Source organism: Strigops habroptila, chromosome 6 (genome assembly GCF_004027225.2).
Source record: "Strigops habroptila isolate Jane chromosome 6, bStrHab1.2.pri, whole genome shotgun sequence".
Lineage (NCBI taxonomy): Eukaryota > Metazoa > Chordata > Aves > Psittaciformes > Psittacidae > Strigops > Strigops habroptila.
In genome coordinates this window covers 37,591,593-37,613,257 of record NC_044282.2, presented here as the reverse complement: position 1 = coordinate 37,613,257, position 21,665 = coordinate 37,591,593, and the positions used below count along the sequence as shown (strand labels likewise).

General features: G+C 38.3%; 1 protein-coding gene across 1 annotated transcript in view; it reads right to left on the bottom strand.

Moving 5' to 3' along the window:
* BMP5 (bone morphogenetic protein 5) overlaps positions 1-21,665 on the bottom strand; it is a 56,961-nt gene that overhangs the window by 14,007 nt on the left and 21,289 nt on the right. The window contains exons 2-3 of the mRNA XM_030490855.1: positions 16,596-16,788; positions 10,633-10,781 (exon numbers count right to left, since the gene is read on the bottom strand). Coding sequence (XP_030346715.1) covers positions 10,633-10,781; positions 16,596-16,788 — 342 coding nt within the window. The remainder of the gene's footprint in view (positions 1-10,632; positions 10,782-16,595; positions 16,789-21,665) is intronic.

The window sequence follows — 21,665 nt, the reverse complement described above, 5'->3', positions numbered from 1 at the left end:
CAATATTAATTTCTATATGTTCCAATCTTCTGTTGCAAGTCAGATATGAAAAACTGTACAGACTATTCTCTATTCATTGCTACATGGACAAACTAGCCTCTTACCACAAAGTTCCAAGTTTCCCCTCATTTCTAGAGGGAATATTTTTACTATTTTTCTTTGTTTTTTGTTCCAATGACTTTCAGAATTTTAATTTTATCTGTAAAAGATTAATACCTTACTGGTGGGCATTTTAAGAATACTATTAGATTTATATACTGAGGGCCGTAAAGATGTGTGGAGGTTTTCTGAATTTAAATCTAGGTTCTCTGAATTTACAATGGTGGATATTGTGTGCGAAGCAAAATATCCTTCAAACCAATGTGAACTCCCTTTAAAATAACTTTTAATATTATTAAGTTTCCTCTGGGTTTCCTTTAGACTTCAGCAATGAGATGGCTATTAAGATTCCACAAGTTCAGGCTTACTTGGTTATTCAGGATATAGAGATATACTATAAAAAAATTAATCCTGTAACCCACAGCCTTTTTACACACAGAAACATCTTATGTGACTTTGTTCCTTGATTTGCTTGATCTTTTAAGCAGCTAGCTTGAGTTTTTAGGATTCATTTGTTCAATTCATCAGTGGTATATGCACCAGATCTGCTTCTAGTGAAGTCAACAAGAAAACTTTTATTGAGTTCTGTGGGTTTATCATTAAATTTTTCTCTCTCGGTTTATCATATACCTTAGCTTAACTGGAACTTTCAGAAAACAAAGCAATGAAAATATACACTGCCCTTGAGACACTATATTTCTTCTGAGGAGGATCTCTAAACTGTTTGGTTTGGAAATTCAGCCACATATGTTGTCTCCATTTTATGTTGCTTCTGTGCAAAGAAAAGTTTGCATTTACAGAACTTCTATTATCCTTTTTTTTAAGAGAAAAAAAAATAAAGGAAGAAAGTGTGCATGTGGGAGATTTACTTCAATCTAAGAACACAAAGCCTTGCCCCTTCCTGAACAGGAGATATTTCAAAGTATCCTGCCTATATATACTATAAGCTTTCTGCCACATCTGTGTGTGCTGGTCTTATTAGGTAGTCTTCACCTTTGTCCGTAACATGGATTTCAGAATTCAGTAAGAAAAAATCTTACCCTACTCTGAACTGGCCTTTGTGGCAAGAAGTATTCATGGGCTTCATTTTTGGTAAGTGGTTTTAGTCTACCGTTTCTTGTAGGCATTTTGAAAACTCTTGGCTTCAATGACAATTGAAAGTCCAGGACTCTTCAGCAGGCAGTTTTTCCAAAGAATCATAGAATTATGCAATGGTTCAGGTTGGAAGAGACCTTAAAGATCATCTAGTTCTGACCCCCCTGCCATGGGCAGGGACACCTTCCACTAGACCAAGTTGCTCAAAGCCCCATCCAACCCAGCCTTGAACACTTCCAGGGATGGGGCAGGCACAACTTCTCTGGGCAACCTGTTCCACTACCTCACCACCCTCACAGTAAAGAATTTCTTCCTAATATCTAATCCAAATCCACCCTCAGTTTAAAGCCATGACTCCTTGTCCTGTCACTGCAGGCCCTTGTAAAAAGTCCCTCTTCAGCTTTTATGCGGACCCCTTTCAGGTACTGGTACACTGTTCGAAGGTATCCCCTGGGCCTTCTCTTCTCCAGGCTGAACAAGCCCGGCTCTCTCTGGCCTGTCTCCATAGGAGAGGTGCTTCAGCCCGCTGATCATCTTTGTGGCCCTCCTCTGGACTTACTCCAACAGGTTGACATCCGTCTTGTGCTGGGGCCCCAGAGCTGGATGAAGTACTCCAGGTGGGGTCTCAGGAGAGCAGAGTAGAGGGGGAGAATCCCCTCCCTCGACCTGCTGCACATGGTCCTTTTGATGCTGCCCAGGGTACATTTGGGTTTCTGGGCTGCGAGCACACGCTGCCAGCTCATGTTGAGCTTCTCATAAAAAACCACCTCCAAGTCCTTCGCCTCAGGGCTGCTCTCAATGCATTCTCTGCCCAGCCTGTAGTTGTGTTTGGGATTGACCCTGACCCAAGTGCAAGACCTTGTACTTGGCCTTCTTGCACTTCATGAGGTCTGAATGGGCCCACCCCTCAAGCTTGTCAAGTTCCCTCTGGATGGCATCCCTTCACTCCAGCATGTCGACCACACCACACAGCTCAATGTTGTTGGCAAACTTGCTGAGGATGCACTCAATATATACTCAATATATATCAATTACTGTGGTATTAGAAGAGTATTTTCTAAAATCAGCTGAATGAGTCAAGGTGACTTGCTTAATTACACCTTTCCTTGGAGCTTTACTCACATGAAACTGGTAAAACCAAAACAGCAGGTGTGTCTCTCTGCTTCTCTTGAACATCTCTGCATAAGAATTGAACCTGGTCAAGCATTCTGAAAAATGGGTTTGGTTTTATCCTTCCATTGTATCTTTAATTCTAAGGATTTCAAAGACTTTTCTTCAGACTTTAGAAGAAGAAACTGCAAGAAACTATCAGTCAACTAGTGCCTGCTCCACTGAACCAACTACTGCAATTGCCCCTACACCTAGAAAAAAAACAAATAAACGTTAACAGATGGACTCATTCTGTGCAAGGACAGTGCAGAGCCTTTGTATTTGTCACATTCTGGCACGTGCGTTTCAATCCTGCTATGATAATTTATTATCTCTTCCCCATATTGACAGGTATATTTGGAGACTAAGGCTTATTCAAAGCATTATGTTCCAAATCTGCTGAACTCTTTAGTCCTTATTCATGTGATTTTGAGTCTTTGGCAAGATGTATTTGTCTAACTTGGCATTTAAACTTATTTTTGGCTTTTATTCTATTTGATAATGAAGCGCCCTTAGCCATTTGCATAAAAGCTTGTATGGAAGTGCTGATTTGACTGACTGAACTGAATATTATTTGCCTTTTCACATGCTGTGCCCTTATAATAAAGGAATTGCCGCTGCAAAAATAACTGTGAAGTTCAGTTTATAAAAAGGTCCTACCTCTATAATCCTGATGATTTTGTTCTTTATTTTTTTCACCCACAAAATAGCAATAGCACTCAGGATCATAACTGCAGAACTATTTGCAGTTCCACTATGTCCACTTTTCTGATGTCACATGCAGTCATATCATATAATTCTTTTAATGAACTGATAAAGTTCCATCTTAAAAGTTCATTTTCTCCTGCAGCTGCTCCAAATAGAAATGCAAGAGTGCTTCAAGATTTCAATAACAATATGTCTCAAAGTCCTGACCTAGAGACATCGCCTTGTTTTTCATGATATTCAGAAAGTCGACTTTTACTGAGATTGCCAGCATGGATGCCAATGACAGGGGTAAGATTTGTGACTTGGCTGCCTCTCTTCAGGCAGTACATATTTTATGTAAGGCTTTGAGCAGACACTAATTTTGCAAGAGCTTTCAGCCATTATGCATCTTGGCTAGATTCACACTGGCAACACATGACAATGAATGATTCCAAGATCCATTATTTTGTCCTGAGTCATTGAACTGCAGCAAGCCACTCATTTTGTTATGAAAAACAAGTTCTTTTTTACTTTCAAAAGTGCTCAAAAAGCCACAAAACATGTTTTACAGATTAACCACTGCTGCCAGGTCACAGTAGTTATTTTAGTAATAATTTTACATGTTTGTAAATAGAAATGAAAACTTTAGCAGTGCTGAGAATTCATTTCTGGTTTGCTGGGAAAAAAAAAATCCAATGTCACACCTATGGTTTTCTCCTTGTGGGGAATGATATCTGAAATGAATAGTGGGAAAGGCCTTTTGGAGAAAGACGTTGAGTATACAAGTTCCAATAACATCTAATTATTGAGCAAAAACTATCCTGAGGCTCTGAGTCTGAAAGCTCGCAAAGTAGTTTTTAAAATTAGAAAGAAAATTGTGTGGTTTCTCACGCCTGAACAGCACTCTTGAGAGCAATGGGACTTCACAAAAACACACAAACTGAGGTAGGGTTTGACTACCAAACCTTAAAGGAGGCTTATTAAAAAAAGAATGAGAAAGCTTAACAACACAAATGTGATGGTCCATATATAAGACATCGTCAACACTCTAAACAGTATTTTATACTGTTTCTATTGTATCATCTACATTTGATCATCTATGTTTGATCATCTACATCATTTGCCATACAAACTTTTCCTTTGGTGGACACATTTGTCTGTATCAAGGTAAAATATGCTTTTGAAACCAGCTTCATGTGTTTTATTAGCTCTTCTTCCTGAAGGCTTTAAGGAATTCCAAAAAATGAGTGGTGTTCGATGGTTTGCTCTGCATTTCCTAGGCTTCACAGCTTTAGTCAAAAATAAAGTTTCAGCTTTTGTTTTTAAAATCTTACATTATGTTACTTTTATTCAATTCAGTTGAAGGACTGTTTTTGTGTTGATTTTGGTATTCATAAAGCTCTTGAAGAAAGCATTTGGGAACATGTTAGGAACCATGGTACGCTGTATGATGTGGCAATACCATGTACACTTACACAAAAAAATCAGATGTAATCGTGCACAAATACACTTCCTTCAGCAAGCTTGCCGACGACACCAAGCTGTGTGGTTCGGTTGGTACACTGGAGGGAAGGGATGCCATCCAGAGGGAACTTGACACGCTCATGAGGTGGGCCAATACCAACTTTATGAAGTTTAACCAAGCCAAGTGTAAGGTCCTACACCTGGGTTGGGGCAATCCCAGGCATAGCTACGAGTTGGGCAGAGAAGAGATTCAGAGCAGCCCTGCGGAGAAGGACTTGGGGGTGTTGGTTGATGAGAAGCTTAACATGAGCTGGCAGTGTGTGCTCACAGCCCAGAAAGCCAACCGTATCCTGGGCTGCATCAAAAGAAGCGTGACCAGCAGGTCAAAGGAGGTGATTCTGCCCCTCTACTCTGCTCTTGTGAGACCTCACTTGGAGTATTGTGTACAGTTCTGGTGTCCTCAACATAAAAAGGACATGGAGCTGCTGGAGCAAGTCCAGAGGAGGGCCACAAGGATGATAAGGGGGCTGGAGCACCTCCTATATGAAGACAGGCTGAGAAAGTTGGGTCTGTTCAGCCTGGAGAAGAGAAGGCTGTGTGCAGACCTCATAGCAGCCTTCCAGTATCTGAAGGGGGCCTATAGGGATGCTTGGGAGGGGCTCTTCCTTAGGGACTGTAGTGGTAGGACAAGGGGTAATGAGTTCAAACTTGAACAGGGGAAGTTTAGATTAGATATAAGGAAGAAGTTCCTTACTGTGAGGGTGGTGAGGCACTGGAATGGGTTGCCCAAGGAAGTTGTGACTGCTCCATCCCTGGCAGTGTTCAAGGCCAGGTTGGACAGAGCCTTGGGCCACATGGTTAAGTGCAAGGTGTCCCTGCTCATGGCAGGGGGGTTGGAGCTAGATGATCTTGAGGTCCTTTCCAACCCCAACTATTCTATGATTCTATGACTCTGTGATTCTATGATTCCTAAGTACCTGATTTATCCTGTCAATTTAATGTATTTAAACTGTGAATGGTTTGTGGGTGTCCCAGAGCTTTTCTGCACAGTTAAAAATGTGTTCAGGAAGGCAATAAAACAGAGAGAGATTACATTAATTGGTCATCCACCAAAGAATAAAATGGATAAAAGCCTTCAGAATTCAATGAAACACAAATGCCAGTATCTCTAAAATACTGGTGCTGAGACATAGATATATCTTTCATCTGTCTGGGGAGCAGGATGGAGGGGAATTACACAGCTGTACAACCAGGACCACTACTCGCCAGCATGCAGTGGTGGCAGGAGAAGTGGCAGGAGCCCATCTCACCTCCCTGAACCTCCTGCTTAAAGTGTGCCGTTATTAATAAAGGATGTGTTCACATCTCTTGCTACAAGCAGACACAAGAAAATGCTGACTGTATTCCTGATCCAGCTGGAAACAGGAGTTACAGCTATCTGGGTAAATTAAAGAGTGCCCGAGAGTGCTCCCAGGCACTGGAGCTGGATCATCTGCTCTGCTCAGGGTGGGAGGGTGCTCCTAGTGCACTTCAGTCCTAAGCCAACTCCACCACAGAGTCTCCAGCACCCCAAGGCAGTGCTGCAGGGACCACTCCCAGCGGGAAAAGGCCATGGGGTCATCCTGTTTTGGACACTGAAGGAGTCACCCCCCCCAGCTTGTTTCACACCACAGTATTCCTGAGCATGCTTAATTTACTAGCGTAACTTTGGCCAAAGTCAGCTATGAACCAGAACTCATGTAAGCTGTACTTAGGTAATGCTTGAGCCCAAGCTAATAAAACCTGCTGAGGGGCAGGATATATTAGCTCAGGTTCAGTGCTGTGTTAACATGGCTATATGGCTTCCAGATGGCTCAGAATTTAGGCAGACCTATTGCCTCCCAAGGTCCATATATATATCAACATAAATCCTATATTTCCCCACTCTAAGGACACTAATGAAGGTGAACTCACTCTTGATACTCTGTCTTGTAAATACCAGATGCACCAAGAGATTTCAATATAACAACCCAGCAGCATCCTCCAGAGCACCTGATGGCTCTGGAGGTCATTAGGTGCCAAGATTGACTGGGGGTAACCTTAAGATGAGATTGATATCATTTAGTGTTGTAAAGGCAAGGCCACGGCAAGTGTAAAGTGTGCAGCCAACTACGTGAAGAAGCCAGGGTGCTTCCACAGATTGCTATGGGTTGAAAACAAGCCAGCCTCCCTCTGCAATGCAGAGAATGTGGCCACGCTGCTTCTCTGAAGGCTTTGTAGGAGAAAGTGACCTTAGAAGGCCGAGGCTGAAAGAAGGAGAGTCTAAAAAAGAGAGGGTGTTTCTTAAGGTCTTCCCCATTATCATTGGAGAAGGACCTCACCAATCTTTTCTGCAGCATGTAGGATTAGGAGTCAAACACCCTTCCAGGTGATACATGCCAGACTGCACCCAAATATGTGCTGGAGAGAGAATTTGCCTTCCCCAGGCTTCACTTGGATCGAGGAACCTATTTCTTTCAAGTTTCCCTTTGCTCTGAGGGAAAAAAGAAATATCTGCAGAGTCTCCAAGAGCAGGAAAACCCAAAGAAACCTTACATAGGACTATTTGGTAACAGAAACCACCTTAATAAGCTTGGACTTCTCAGTTACCGCCAGTTTCTTCCCCTCTGATGTGCAGGTGGGTAGAAAATAACTGAGAGCTGCAGTAATCTAAGAAAAGGCACAAACCTACATGGCTATAGGGGCTACCCAGTATGTTGTATTGAGAGCTGTGTATTTGGAACCTGTTTTATTCTATAGATCAATAATCATCATTACACGTTATCTATCTCCCTTTCCCATTTTCTGTAGACAACACTAGGTTCTCTTCAGCAATGATACAAACAGCAAAAGGAATACTCTTGCAGTTATTCATACTCCTTCAGTAAAAGTGATGTTCAAATCATTGCTAACTTCCAATTATAAAAATATTAAATGTTAATACAAAGGTGCTGATTCACTGGAACATGTTTTAAGTCTTAGGAGACATATGTTGTATATACAGGAAAAGCGTTGCATGGAGTTTTTCAAATTGTTTCTGCATCTGCATTGATTTTATGCTGCAATTCACCTAACACCCGCACTTCCATCAGTCTGAAAATGATCACCTTTCATTTGAAACACTAAGGAGAGTTTTGGTGTCAAAAGGAGGGAATCAGCCAAAAGGGGATACTGCAGAATGTTGAGGAGATATTAAAAAAAGAGAATAAAAAAAACCTGATCTTTAATTTTCCACAGCTCCAGGGAAACAGTGCATTATATGTTGACAGCTTCCATATGTGTCATGCAAACCTTTATTCTTACTGTTCAAAATAAAATGTCCCATTAAGAGAAAAAGTCTACATTTCATGCTAAAATGAGATGTGTGATATCAAATACTGTCTTAAAGAAAAGAGAAAACACATTCCAATGTCATGTGGCTTTTTGTACTTTTGCAGCATTTTCAAAGGGGGGAAAATATGAATTACAACAACCAGACATTCTTCCAAAGTTGTTTTTATCACACTGTTATATTAAATAGTTACAAATTCTTTTATTCCTCATGTAGACATTATTATTATTATTTATGCACCATATTCAGGGATGACCAAAGAAATATATCTACACAAGTAATTGCCTAAAAAATCACTGAAAGATAACTTTAAGAAAGATTACTATTAATGGTGATGATAACAATATAGTAGCACCCTGGAGTCTCAGTAAGTATTGGCAACCCATTTCAAAGGTGTTGTATGAATAAATATAAAAATTAGTATGTATTTACTGCACCTGAATACCTAAAACAGGGATTCTCTGACTTAACAGAATCCCATTTAGTTTAATGATCTGTTGCAATTGAAAGGTTAACAGATCAGGTCTTATCATAAATGTCTCTCCAGTTATGGGGGCATAACTCCTCTACCTCTCATAATCTCAGTGGACAGCTGGAGGCATGAAGAAATGTGCTTCAGACCTGTATGGCCTAAAGTTCATTTGAGCCAAGAGAAGGATTTTCAGCTGATTTGAGTCAGTCTCTGAGCTTTCATTGAGAACTGGTTGGAGGGAAGGTGGGTGGGGTTCTCTGGGTTACAAACTGAGTCCATTACATACTGACTCATGTATAAAAATTCATGTTCCATCTGTCCGCAAACGTGTCATTCAATGGCTGGTGTATCGAATAGCTTCCATAAGTAGCAGCAACCCAATAAAAATAATCAAAGCCTGAAGAGCGAAACTGTAAGAGCGTGAAAGGATGATTTCCCTTATGCTAAGCTGAAGCAGAATAGCACAGGTCTTCCCTATAGTTTTGAAAGTGTTAGTCCCTAGAAAAGCACTCTTCTTGCATGAATAAACTGAAAAGGAAACAGAAAGTTAGGGAAGAGGGGAATTCCCTCCTCACTTGAGCAGCTGTGTTGAGAAATTCAGTGAGGTGCAGAAGGTAAAGCTGCTTGCGGCTTTGGAATTTAAAATAGAAAATTAACTATCACCTTTCTGCTCTTGGGAGTAGGACAGGGGAAATATTTGCATAAACTATTCTTTTACAATTTCTTCAGCGTATTAACCTAAAAGTTTCCTTTTACTCATACAAACTTTCCTGTTGTTTACTGAATGAATATAATTTTGAGGCTAGAACCAACAAATTGCTGGTTCCAAGGTTTCTTAATGAATGCCTTTCATGGATATTTAATTTTCAAGAATTTCTGTATTTGAGTCTCCTGGAAAAAAACTCAAGGATGAAGTTTATTCCGGAGCAGGAAAGCTGGCCAGAAGCCAGTCCACCTAATTTGGATGCCTGACGGAGGTGTCACCTCTCCAGAATTTGAAGGGCTTAAAAATGGCCTCACAAAACCAGGCTATCAGAGCTGCTCCCCACACAGCCCAAGCTCAGGTGTGGTGCTTTTGAAGGCTGGTTGAATCCAGCAGCAATGTGGTCTACTTTGCATTGCTGCCTCCCTTTCCCACTGACTGTAGTCTGAGCATCTAGGCAATATTAGGTGAAATGGTCATCTGCTCTGGTTCAAGCTTGCCAACTCCCTCTTTAAGCATCACGCCTAAAGGAGGGTAGTTTTTGCATAACTCTCCAGCAACCAGGGCACTTGCTGAAAAAGTATGAGAGGATTTGTTCACAGCCCAGCTGAGCCTGAGGGAGAATTCAGATCAAAAACAATGAGAAAATTCAGCCAGAACAAAGAAGAAAAAAATATTAATCCTTACGCCAGGATTTCTTCTGCTACTCATTAACATTATGTCAGCTAAGGTTTAAATTAACTAGCATCATAGATTCCTTGACCTCTGACATAAAAAGCTTTTTGACAAGAAAGAGCTAAATCTGAAAGTTTGCTTGTAAAGTAGTATGGATTAAGTGAACCATCACAGAAAAAACAGTATATAAGTCTCTTTTTATTAGTTTCTAAAGAAGTCTAAGTAAAGAACATTTCTTCTAAAAATATTATTTTGCATTGAGATGCATTTTCCCTTTTTAGTGAGGAGCACACCTGTGAATAATGCAGTAGCCCAGCAAATTTGTACTAAAAACCCCATAGCTGACTTCAGTTCTGACAGTGCTCTTTCTGATTTTCAGCCAATTAAAATTTTCAAGATTTCTAACTTTTAACCCGTATCAAGATAAAAAATTTAGAATTTTTTTTTTTTCCCAGATTATAGATAACCAGTTCCCACATTACCCCATTGTTTGTTAATCTTTCTCCAACAACAGTGCCACTGGCTGTGAGATCCCTCCTGAACTGTCCTGAGGTTTTTTTATAGCTTTGTCCATAATACAGCCCAGAAAGTTGTTTGAAACTGTCTAAAACAAAAATTCTGCAAATCTACTTTAATTTCCTGAATCGTCAGTGGAAGAACATTAAAATGGAACTTCATTTTTTATGTAGAAGCTATTATCCAAAACTTCATTTAATTCAATTTGATTCAGTTAGCTTTATAATTGCCACACTCTACAAAATTAAGAATAACAGAAAGTTTGCACACTACAGCTAAGTCAGGATAAGACTTGTGCTCTTTGCCTATAAATTCTCAGTAAATTGTTACCCAGACAAGTTAAAAAACACCCATCCATAAGAGATTTCTAGGAAGACATGACAAGAGCACATACGGCTTTATGATCTACAGTTATGATCTTACCGTCCCCAGTTTCAGCGCAGAGTTGTAAGCCCAGATTGTTCTGTGGGTTAATCACCCAGTGATTGCTGGTCACAGTAATGTCAAACACAAACCAGCCCACATCAGAAGCTTGAGCCTTTCTTGTGTCTAACAGGAACAAGTCTGCATCCCTAAGTTAAAAAAAATAGAGTTCAGGTTTTCAAATACTATTATTTTTCGTCCTTAATTTCCTTGCTGACAATAACTTCCTGGAGTTCAAATGAATAATCCTTCGACATATTCAGTAAGCTTGAAGGTCTTTTCCAACCTAAAAGATTCTATGGTTCTAAGATTCTATACATATCCTCACAACACAGTATAGCATGTGCTGTAGCTAACTTGTAATTGTTAAGTATAATACAGGTATTTCCCGTGAGATGCCTTTCTGAAATGAGTCTCATCATGTGAAAACTACAGCTCTGGAAAATCTGAAAAATCCAGCTTCCTGATACAAATACAAAAAAAAAAAAAGAATTGAGGCTGTATATAAAACATTGATCTTTCAGTACTAGAATGTCTCAGGAAGATTAACTTTTATAAACCATTCAGTGTAAAAGACAAAAAATGTCAAAATCATGTTCCATTTTCAACTAAAATTCAAAGGCATAGTGTTGCTAAAAAAAAAATCTGTTATTAATAACATATGACAGCAGCTATATCATATGACAAAACATGAATAGATTACAGCTCAGACAGTTTCATGTTAGTACAGATGTTTAGAAAATAAGTCTCTGTATCAAAGTAGAAATTTTATATCTATTCAATAATGCAATTATTACCTTTTAACTCTCAGTTCCCCAGTATATTCTCAAATTTGTTCCCATGAAATATTCCAGTAATTCAGAAGGACTGCTCAGGGGAGTTAGTATAATTGTGTTACTAAATGTTTAGCATGGATCGTTTGTTTGTTCTGTTTTTACATATCTCCTGACACAATTGGTTCCAGAACCACATCTGTAGTACAAATAATTTACTACAATGACCACACTAAACCCAAGATATTTAACTCAGCAGTTTCAGTTTACATATTTCTACAAAGCAACATGCATTATTAAAAACTGTTTTCAACATTTAGCCTTTTAAATCTAAATCTAGTTATAGAAACCTATTCCTTTTCTGCCATAAATAGTAATCAAAACAATAATATACAAGAAAAAATACTATATTCAAAATTCTGACTATCCAAGTCAACTAAAGACAGACTTGGCTTACACAGACCTCGGAATAGCATTGTTACCTTATAGAGAGAATGAATGTATGCTTAAAGAGGTAAGACAGAAATAATAGGTTTTGCATATAAAAATTGGATTTTAATTTACGATCGTCCTGTCACTGCGTTTTTATGTTGCTTAATCACAACAACATTGTAGGAAGTTACTGTCTTAGCTAGACTAAACACTGTAAATGCACCTAGAAGGTCTGACACTGAAAAAAAGGTCTCATGTAGCTCTTAAAACTGTGGTTGTTCAACACGCAGGAATATAAGACCAAATGAGCTACGACAAGCATATGTTTACTTACATGTGAGAAATAGCTGCAGAATTGGGTTAAGGAGCTCAGAAATTATAAAAGAGTTGGGTTTTATTTTGTTTGGGTTTTTTAATAAAGTTGAAAGGGCTTTCTTTCAAGTTGCCTTTTTTCCTTCTGTTAAAGGGTAATCTTTTGGTGGGCTTTTACCACTTCCATTCTAGTAGAACTGTGCTAATGACCACACAAGGAGAAAACATACATTCTCCCTCTGGAGCTAACATGAAAACAGTCTTACAATTCAAAGGAGCCTGACCTGCTATGCTAGCACTGAACAAATTAACAACGTACCACAAGCTCATAAATAGTACTCTCTGGAGTCTTAAATGCCAACTTTTTTCTCTAATAAGCAGTTTTAGCAGAACTTTAAAGCTGAAAAGTTGAATTCTGAGTGTGACACTTTTTAAAATGCTGATTTATAAGCATCTTATGTATATTATGTACATATTATGTATGTATTTTATTTATATGCATCTTTCAGTAGATTTAATAAAAAACAGCAAAATTGTTTAGAATATAAAATAGTACAATATCACAGTGTTGTAATTTCACATTTTTCTTGTCTCCTCCTAGGATACATAATTGTTTTCCCATACAGATTCTTTCCAGTCCAGACTTTACTGGGATGGATACGAAGCATAGTGACCTAGCTAAGGTAACAGATGCAAAGAGGCAGATAGTTCTTACCTATTAACTCAGCAAATGAAACAAAAATTAGTTGTGGGTACCTAAAGAAAACTAGAACTGATTCTTGAGAACACATAATAGAATAAAGAAAATTTCTCCAGCGTTAATGATTAACATAACAGCAATTTACCAGAGAAATTCAGAGTATTTGTCACGAAAAGAAAAAAAGAATTCACAATTGATACAAACATGGGGTGAAAACCTGACCCCTGAGGTCAGGATTCCCTGATTGGCTGGTGTTATTCACTCAAATTTTACATCACATTTTGTGATGTTTTTAATTTTAAAATTCTCCTTTATTCTGTGAAAAGAAAAGAAAATGATCACACTTAAAATGAAAAACAGCTGCAAATTTTGGCTCTAATTTTAAAAAATATTTCTATTTTACAACACATATTTCTATATTACAACACATAATAAAAAAGTAAGGCATTATGTCGTAAATAGCCTGAAATGCAACAGTGAACACATTCAGGCAGAATACAGCTGATTGGCTTTACCTTTATGGAGGCTGTTTAACTTTAGTGATCTCAGTCTGGTCCCAAATGGCCAGTTGTCTACAGCAGAAATGCTACCACAGTCAAGAATTCCAACATAGAGGCTGTGGGCAGAATGTCTAAGAAGCTCCACATCTCCTGGGTCACTTAAGAAAGTAAAGGTGGAATAAACCGTCTATATGTTCTTTGAAACCCAGTGAAGTTTTTGACCAGATCAAATCACAATTACCATGTAATAGGCCATCCCCATAATGCTGCTTCACCTCTCGCCTCATTCCAGAAAGCTGCTTTAGTATCTTAATGTCACTTGAGGATTCCCTAGTGTGGGAAGAATCCTTGGGGTTTAGTTAAATTAGTGGCTAGCTGCCACCAGATCATGAACGAGGATTTGGCCTGTTGGACCACATTACTTTCGTCATGAGAAAAGATCTGGGTAGGAGTACATTGGCAGGGCTGCATAGGAAAGTTTGTCTTGCCATGAGCTGTGCTTTACATATTTCCTCAGAACAAATAGAAAATCCCAAAGACTGTATTTTCAACTTCAACTAAATCCAATACACACATTCTTTAGTGGCCATGCTATCACAGAAACAGAAAAATGTCCAAGACTACAACATATTCCTTCGTCTGCAACTCAGAAACACTAAACCCTGACCACTCCTTGCCTGAAAGCATAGCAGAATCCTGTCAGACACTCATGTTTCCAGTTCAAAGCAAGGCAGCTGGATGAGCAGGGTCAAACCTAGTAGTTTTGCTGTGGTATGGCACTAGTAAGGAGTGTGGCACATTACAGAATCACAGAATGGTTTGAGTTGGAAGCGACCTTAAAGATCATCTAGTTCCAACCCCCCCTGCCATGGGCAGGGACACCTTCCACTAGAACAGGTTGCTCAAAGCCCCATCCAACCTAGCCTTTGACACTGCCAGGGGTGGGGCAGCCACAACTTCTCTGGGCAATCACCTCTGGCCTCACCACCCTCACAGTTCTCTTACCCTCACATTCTGCAGTTTCAGCTTCTGAAAATTTTGTGCCTAATATCTCATGTATGTCTGTAAGACAAACCTGAGGTGGAAAAGTCAAGAATAACACTAAGAAGTCTGGGCTCTGAAGAAAAAGCTGTAGCTTTATTAAAACAAAAAAACAAAAAAAAAAAAAAAAAAAAAAAAAAAAAAAAAAGAAAAGAAAAGAAAAAGAAAAAAGAAAAAAGAAAATGATAAAACATTCTTGGGAGCTCTTCTGTCTGGAGGTATCAAGAAGCTTGTGGGAAAAGCTCTTTGTTTCTAATTTGAACAGTGAAGAGCTTGTGGTCTTCTCCTGTCCTGTCTCACTAAGACTTTTGCCTCTATATACTCCATATATGAGAGAGACTGGCAAACTCAACAACAAGAGGGAAACACTTTGTTTATATCTGAAGTTTCTGTAGTTCTACTGATGAAATCAAATAGGTGGCATGTCCCCCTATCTAGCATCATGCTTCCACTAGAGGACACAGATCTTTTATGTTTATAAATGGAAATATAAAACATTTATAAATTTATGTTTATGTACTGAAAGAAATCAAGAGGATTCTTTAATGTCTTCACAGGGACAGTTTGTCATTTTAACAAGTGAGGTAATATTAAAGTGTGATCTTGCTTCAGAGTAGTAAGCAGTTATGCTTTCTCTGACAGATAATAGAAACTACCTACTTGGAAACATTAAAGAAAAAAGGAAAAAGATACATCAAATGGGTTCAAAAAGCTAACTTTTCTACCAGTTCTTTAAAAAAATCTGACAAGTTTTCAGGTGAAGAGCTTTCATCACTCTAGCCTTGGCCTGTGTTCTTTAAAAAGGTGTTTTATTCCTTCTTGCTTCATTCCTTCCTCCAAGAAGTTTCTTTTAGAACTTATATCAAAAGAATTTTTGCAAGCTGAAGACAGAGATTAAAATACCCCACAGTTATCTTCATCCCTAAATTTACTAAGAATACAGAAAGTATTCTGGAAGGATGAGTGTTTTCCCTCCTGTTGATTCTGCTCCACTGATATAAAATGACTCCCTGTTTATAGACATAAATATTTTAATACTTGATGTTCAGAGGTCTCACCTGGAAGATACAAGCTCAAGTTTCTGTGGGAAGAAAAGACATTTGAACTCTGGCCCAGCCTTCAAGCTGACTGATGATGGGACTTTTTTTTTTTTCTCCAGAATACTCTGCAAGTTTAGGCTGCCATTTCCTTTGCTTTTGCTAAACATGCCCAGGATAGAAATGTTTTATCTGTTCCAACATGAGGGAGAGTTTTTGTTTATCTCAAAACAAAACTTTTCCCCCCACTTTTCTGAGAAAAAACATAAGGTAATCTTATTTCAAAACACAAATTTTGGATGTATGTAGATTCTTTTTTTTCAGAAGCATCTTGGAATTGCTACCAGTTTTCAATGGAAATTTCCAGGTATTTTGTTATTTTGCATGGCGAAATCTAGTCATTTACTCAGGTCTTGTAGAGTCTTGGAAATATGTCACACACAGAGCTTTGCAAACTCAGATTCAGAGATTTGCTCATGTGTAACATTGTATGTGGCTCTTAGTGTCATGGTTTAGTGGTGGACTTGGCAGTGTTAGGTTTATGGCTGGACTCAATGATGTTAAATGTCTTTTCCAACCTAAACAATTCTATAATTCATTTCAATTTTCAGCTAAGGTGAGCAGCATGTGTTAAGTACACATATTTCATCTTAAAGTTAGTGCATGACTTTATCTTTTAATTACATTCTTTGAAATATTATAACACATACAAAAAAGACATACTCCTCCAAAAGTAAACAAAGTTGAATAATCTATCTGCCTTTAAGGAGCTACATGAATCTTGGCTAATAGTACCTTATAGTACAAATGCACTATTTGCTCACTGTTAGCAAATAGTGCATTTCCCAAATTCAAACACTTAGACTGTGCATACGACTCCACTATTTTCTCACTGAGAACACGAACCCTCACCCTCCCTATTCCTGGGCAGATTATTTGGTGAAATTGGACTGTAACTCTCCATAAACTTGGAATAAATTACATTGAAGATAAGTTTTATTCTTGCTCAGTATTTATTGTCGTTGCCTAGGAATTAATGCTGCACAAGCCACAGCGATAACAATGATGCATTGTTGAGGGTATACCTATGGTCAGTTATTGTCTTCCTACTTAAGATAGAAACATGAGATATTATTCAACATGTGATATGTTCATGCCAACAGGGTACCTGTTTGGATACTCTTTGATGATCTGATATATGCTAATCTGAATGGTTTCATTCTCAAAGCGGCTGTTGCTTCGATCTTTGTATATCCGGAATTCAGCTGCTGTCACTGCCTCTCCTTGCGGGATCTGAGTAAGGTCAAAGCGAAACTCTTTGTAGTGCCTTCGCTGGTGGGAGAAGTCCTTGTCCCTTTCAACTGTGAGAAACAGAGTTGAATGTAAATTGAAGAGGTGAAACAAATGCCCATTTCCCATGATTAATGGAGAGTTCCCTGTGCTTCAGAGTAAACAAACAGGACAATATAAAACCTGTGCAAATAATAAAACCACAAGCCCAGACATACTTCCAGTTAAAGGAAATTCCACCAGCCCAGTTTCTTCAGTTCAGAAGAAAAAAACCCTCAGTGGTTTTTATACAAATTCCAGAAGCTGGAGTGGAAAGAATATCAAAAAAAGCAGAAAGGAGACGCTGAAAAACAACTAGAAATATGGACAAGCTAAAAGCCGTGAAAGGATTTAGGAATTCAGTGTAGTCATAAGCACAGCAGTTGTAATGTCAGAGCCATGGATGACTTTGGAAAGTGCTAATTGCTGCTAATAACCAGACAGATGAGAGGAATGTTGCTCATTTCCACTTACTGTAATAAATTTTGAAGTGATACTAAATTGCAGTAGGACAATTATATATTTAAGAAACAGTTACATCATATAAATTGACACATTTTACTCTAATAGCATTAGCATCATCTTGCCAGTGGTCAGAAGAAGGAGCCGTGAGTCACGGCTGAGTGTTTCCAGCACCCAGCAGCAAACGGAGCACACTCCTGCCTTGAGAAGCCCCCTCAAACCTGCTGTGGGTGGGCAAATGTAGCTCCCACTGCTTCTGACACTGCCACAATTTAAAATAAAAGAGTTGACCTCGTCATTGTTTAGTTCAGGGTTGCACAGAAGGAAAAATAAACAGGAGATTTTAGTTTATTTAGTTTATTAAACTTAAATAAATTATTTAAGTTTACAACTGATTTGGGGCTAATTCCACAGTCTGCTGCAGTTCTGACCCTGAATTGGGAGACTTGTGCAAGTGAATATGTGTTTTGATGTGGCAAGGGAAACTAGAGACCACAGTGCTGTTTGATTAGTAATCTCCTTTTATGGGATTAATACTTCAGATTTTACAGATGTGGGAACGCAAATGGTCAATGGTTTCCACAGCCACAGAGTGTAGCGTATCACTGACCTGTGACGAAGCTGTGCTCTGTGAGAAGAAAGAAATTCTCACTTCTGGAGAAGTTCTTCCTGCCTTGTGTGACAGGTGCTTTATTTTACTAATGGTGGACAAAGCCTAAAACACTCCTAGCTGGGATTCATTTTGGATAACCAGCTGCACATTTATGACTGCACCCACCTCCCCTAAATGCTCCCTCCTATAAGCCCTGCTCATTTTATTGCATTAACAGTCCTCAGATCTGAGGGAAGAACAATGTCAATTCTGAGAAAGTGTATATTCAAATTACTGTTACATGTATAAATAAAAAACTGTGCATGTTATTACAATATATGTGTATATTTGTACTTATATGTTCATGTATATGTATACACCCAAGCAATTTTGTCTACATACACAGTGTGTATGTTTGTCTATATACACAATATGTATGTTTGTCTATATACACAATATGTATGTGTATGTATGACTATAGATATGTATTTATATACATATATACTTGCACATGTGTATTATTATAATGTATATGTGGTCTTACAAAATATAAATTCACTAAAAGAAAAAAAAGTAGATTTTGAGCTTGCCATATAAGGATACAGTTACAAACATAATAAAGTGAAAGCTATTGAAGGAAAAGTATTTACATTATTTTCAGAGCAGTAGTTACTGGTTAAGTAAGTAAGTCACCTGTGGCCATGTAGCTAGTCTGCTACAGCGTACTTCCCTTTCACCCTTTCAAAAATGTAAACTATCCTTGTTTTCACTAGCATACATTTTTAAAAATTTATGTACCTATGTTGCCTTTAAGAACCACCAAAAATAAAATATATAGGAAATAAGAACACTTTATCTTCAATGAAAATGAACTTTCTCCCAGCTGACAAAAGGAAAATTGTCTGCTAACTATGAGGTTCACTTGGCTCAAGTGTGTATTTAGCTTACATGGGTTTGCCATCCTACACTATGTAGAAAAAGTATAACAGAAAAGAGGCAGAAGCATGAAAACTGGCTGCTCTGTACCTGAAGATGAATGGGCTGCTACTGAAGAGAAACAGGATACAGTCTATTTAGCAGGTCCACTGCCTGGTTCTAAACTGTGACGCATATACGGAGATCTGTCTTGAGGTTTGGGGGTTGTTTGCTTTTTTTTTTTAATGTCCATGTAAAGCCTTTCATTTTGGAGAGAACTTGGCAGAGATTAGCATATGCAAATGCAGTGAACTAGGGAGGATTTTTTCTAGTACAAAGAGACTGCTGCAAGTTTCTAAGGTTATAACTGAGCATTTTAAAGCTGAGGTAGAACAGATAGGTCAATAACATTCAAATGAAAAAATCTATTAAAGGCAGACCTTTAAAAGCAACCCCTTCTGACATCTCTTGTTAGTATTTATTCAACAAGTATTTACCAACATGCTTGGTTAACTAAGCACTGCACACTAAGTAAGCTTTGGAGAATTAGACACTGAATAAAAGGTTTAAATGTCAGTACTCCCAGCCTGTTTAATTTTTATTTGGGTTTGAGGTTTTCTTTTGTCTAGTTTCTTACAAGTACATTCTAATTAGTAACATTAGTCTGGAACCAGCAGTTCTCTCCATATCTGTTATGGTTTGGACAGAAATCTCTACAATACCTTGCAATAGCATTGCTGCGGTTCTCTCAGGACCACTCACAACTGCTGAAAGACTACTGATAGCTGCTTCCTGATGGGCCCAAAATTAATTATTACAGCTCAAACAGATAGTACTTTTCTGTGTTTCCATGTATATCCAAGGAAGAGACAGCACTGCCATCTGAAAGGGACGCAAGTTCAAAATATCCTCGGGCAAGACAGCATTTACAGGCAGGCTAGGACTTGGGAGGAGCAACAGTGTGCAGAAATGAAGGGTTGTAGGAAACAGGCACTAAACACCACAAAAAACTCTGAACATGGAGGTCCCACTCTCCACAGTGAAGCCAGAATCTCTGACTGCAAATTTCTGTTTGCCGATGTAAAAAACATAAAATCAATTTTTATAAATGTAGACAAGTTAAGATCTTACATTATAAAGTAGACTGTAAAAAAAGCAGCGATGATGATGTTGCAATAATGACTAACGGCTAGAATGATAGCCAAGTTATAAAAGAGAAATGTTATTTAATGATATTGAGTATTTTCATGCACAAACACTACACAAGTCTTGATCACTTCTGCATGTAATAAATGCCTTGTCAGGGAAAATACTGAATGCTCAGCAGGGTATGTCTCAGGCCCTTTGTCCTGCTGAAAGGGTATGAAGTGCAGGGGACACCATGTCTCAAATATTTTTATTTCCCATATGAGAGCTTTTCAACACTGGCAGCCAAAAGACTACAGGTTAAGATTTTTAAGGATTCAGTTCTTCCAGAGTGTTCTCATGTCATTCTAGCTCTGCTCAGTTCATCTGCCAAAATGCATCTCCGTAGGACCAATCACAGCATCTAAAAACTGGTTGACCAGAAAAATCAGGAAGTCCTTTTTCAACCATTGGAGGAATATAATTTTTCTAGGTAAAAAAGGAATACTCTTCATTTGCTCTCTTTGATCAGGATTCTTAGCATCATCTTTCTAAAATGTTATATTTAGACCACTTGAAACTAATATATGCAGCATTATGGTTACATTAGAGAAATCATGGTTCAGGGGAATATCACAAACACCTGTGTGTAAGATGGGAAAGAGTTATGTTTTCCACCAATGTAGCAAACTGATGAAATATAATTTTGTATTAACACTAAGCCCAACTCTAAGAAGAATGAAGACAAATCTATCTCAAAAACATGTTTTGGAAAAGGAGCCATCTTTTACACCAAGAAAAGATATCATGCACTATTTTTTATTAATGAAAGTGCTTGTCTTCTGGAAAAAAATAGAAAGCACGTGTGTGGATGGACAGTATACTTAGTAATCAGTATTGTACCAATTCAGCTATAAATTTCTGATTAACTGTTGACTGAGCTTAAAAAATTTACAAAGTGCTGGCAATAAGTTTAAGTCATAGTGCATGAGGGACTATCAGTCATGCTCTTTCATTAGTGATTAGCTCTCTACTGACATGTGCTTTGCTTTTCCTAGAGAGGTTGGTATGTGGTGACACGTAGGGAAAGTGAAAGCTTCTTTGGCAAACCAGGGAACAAACTAAAGATATGTTGTATTAAGCTGATTTTACAGTGTAAGATCCCAGAATCCAAATGGATTCACTGACAGTGAAGCCTCACTAATCAACTTAATGTCATCATTTAACCACTAAACAGTTTGCCAAGGCAAAACAGAGGGTCTTAACAGACCACACATAACTATCAGGGGCCATTTATACTAATCTCACTGAATTTCACTGTTTGACTCTGAATTCTTTGTATAAGCACTAAGTAAACCAGTCAGTTTTAATCACTTCAAGGCGATAAGGGTTACAGTAAGCTGATACACTACAAACGACACTCATTTACATCTTGAATATAATGAAATGATAGTTTATCTACAGTGAACACTTGTGGTTATCTGACAAAAACAGGTCAAAGGTTCCAGGCGTTTTCTTCTGAAATTACTCAGTGCTGCCTCTAATGACTGATAATTGAAAGCAGAGCCAGGAAATATCAAATGTGGCAGGTGACAGATAAGCAACAGGTTAATGCAAGTACTATGTTACAGGACACTAAAAGGTCAGAGGCCCTAGGAATTAGCTATTGCGCTACTGTGAAAAGACAGACATCAAATAGCTGTTTGTTTACCCCATTCTTGCTCTTGTCTCCAACATTCAAATTCTAGAAACATGTTCTCTTCCGCTATTAAATGATTGAATATAACTCATTTTTTTACAAAATAAGGCAGCAAA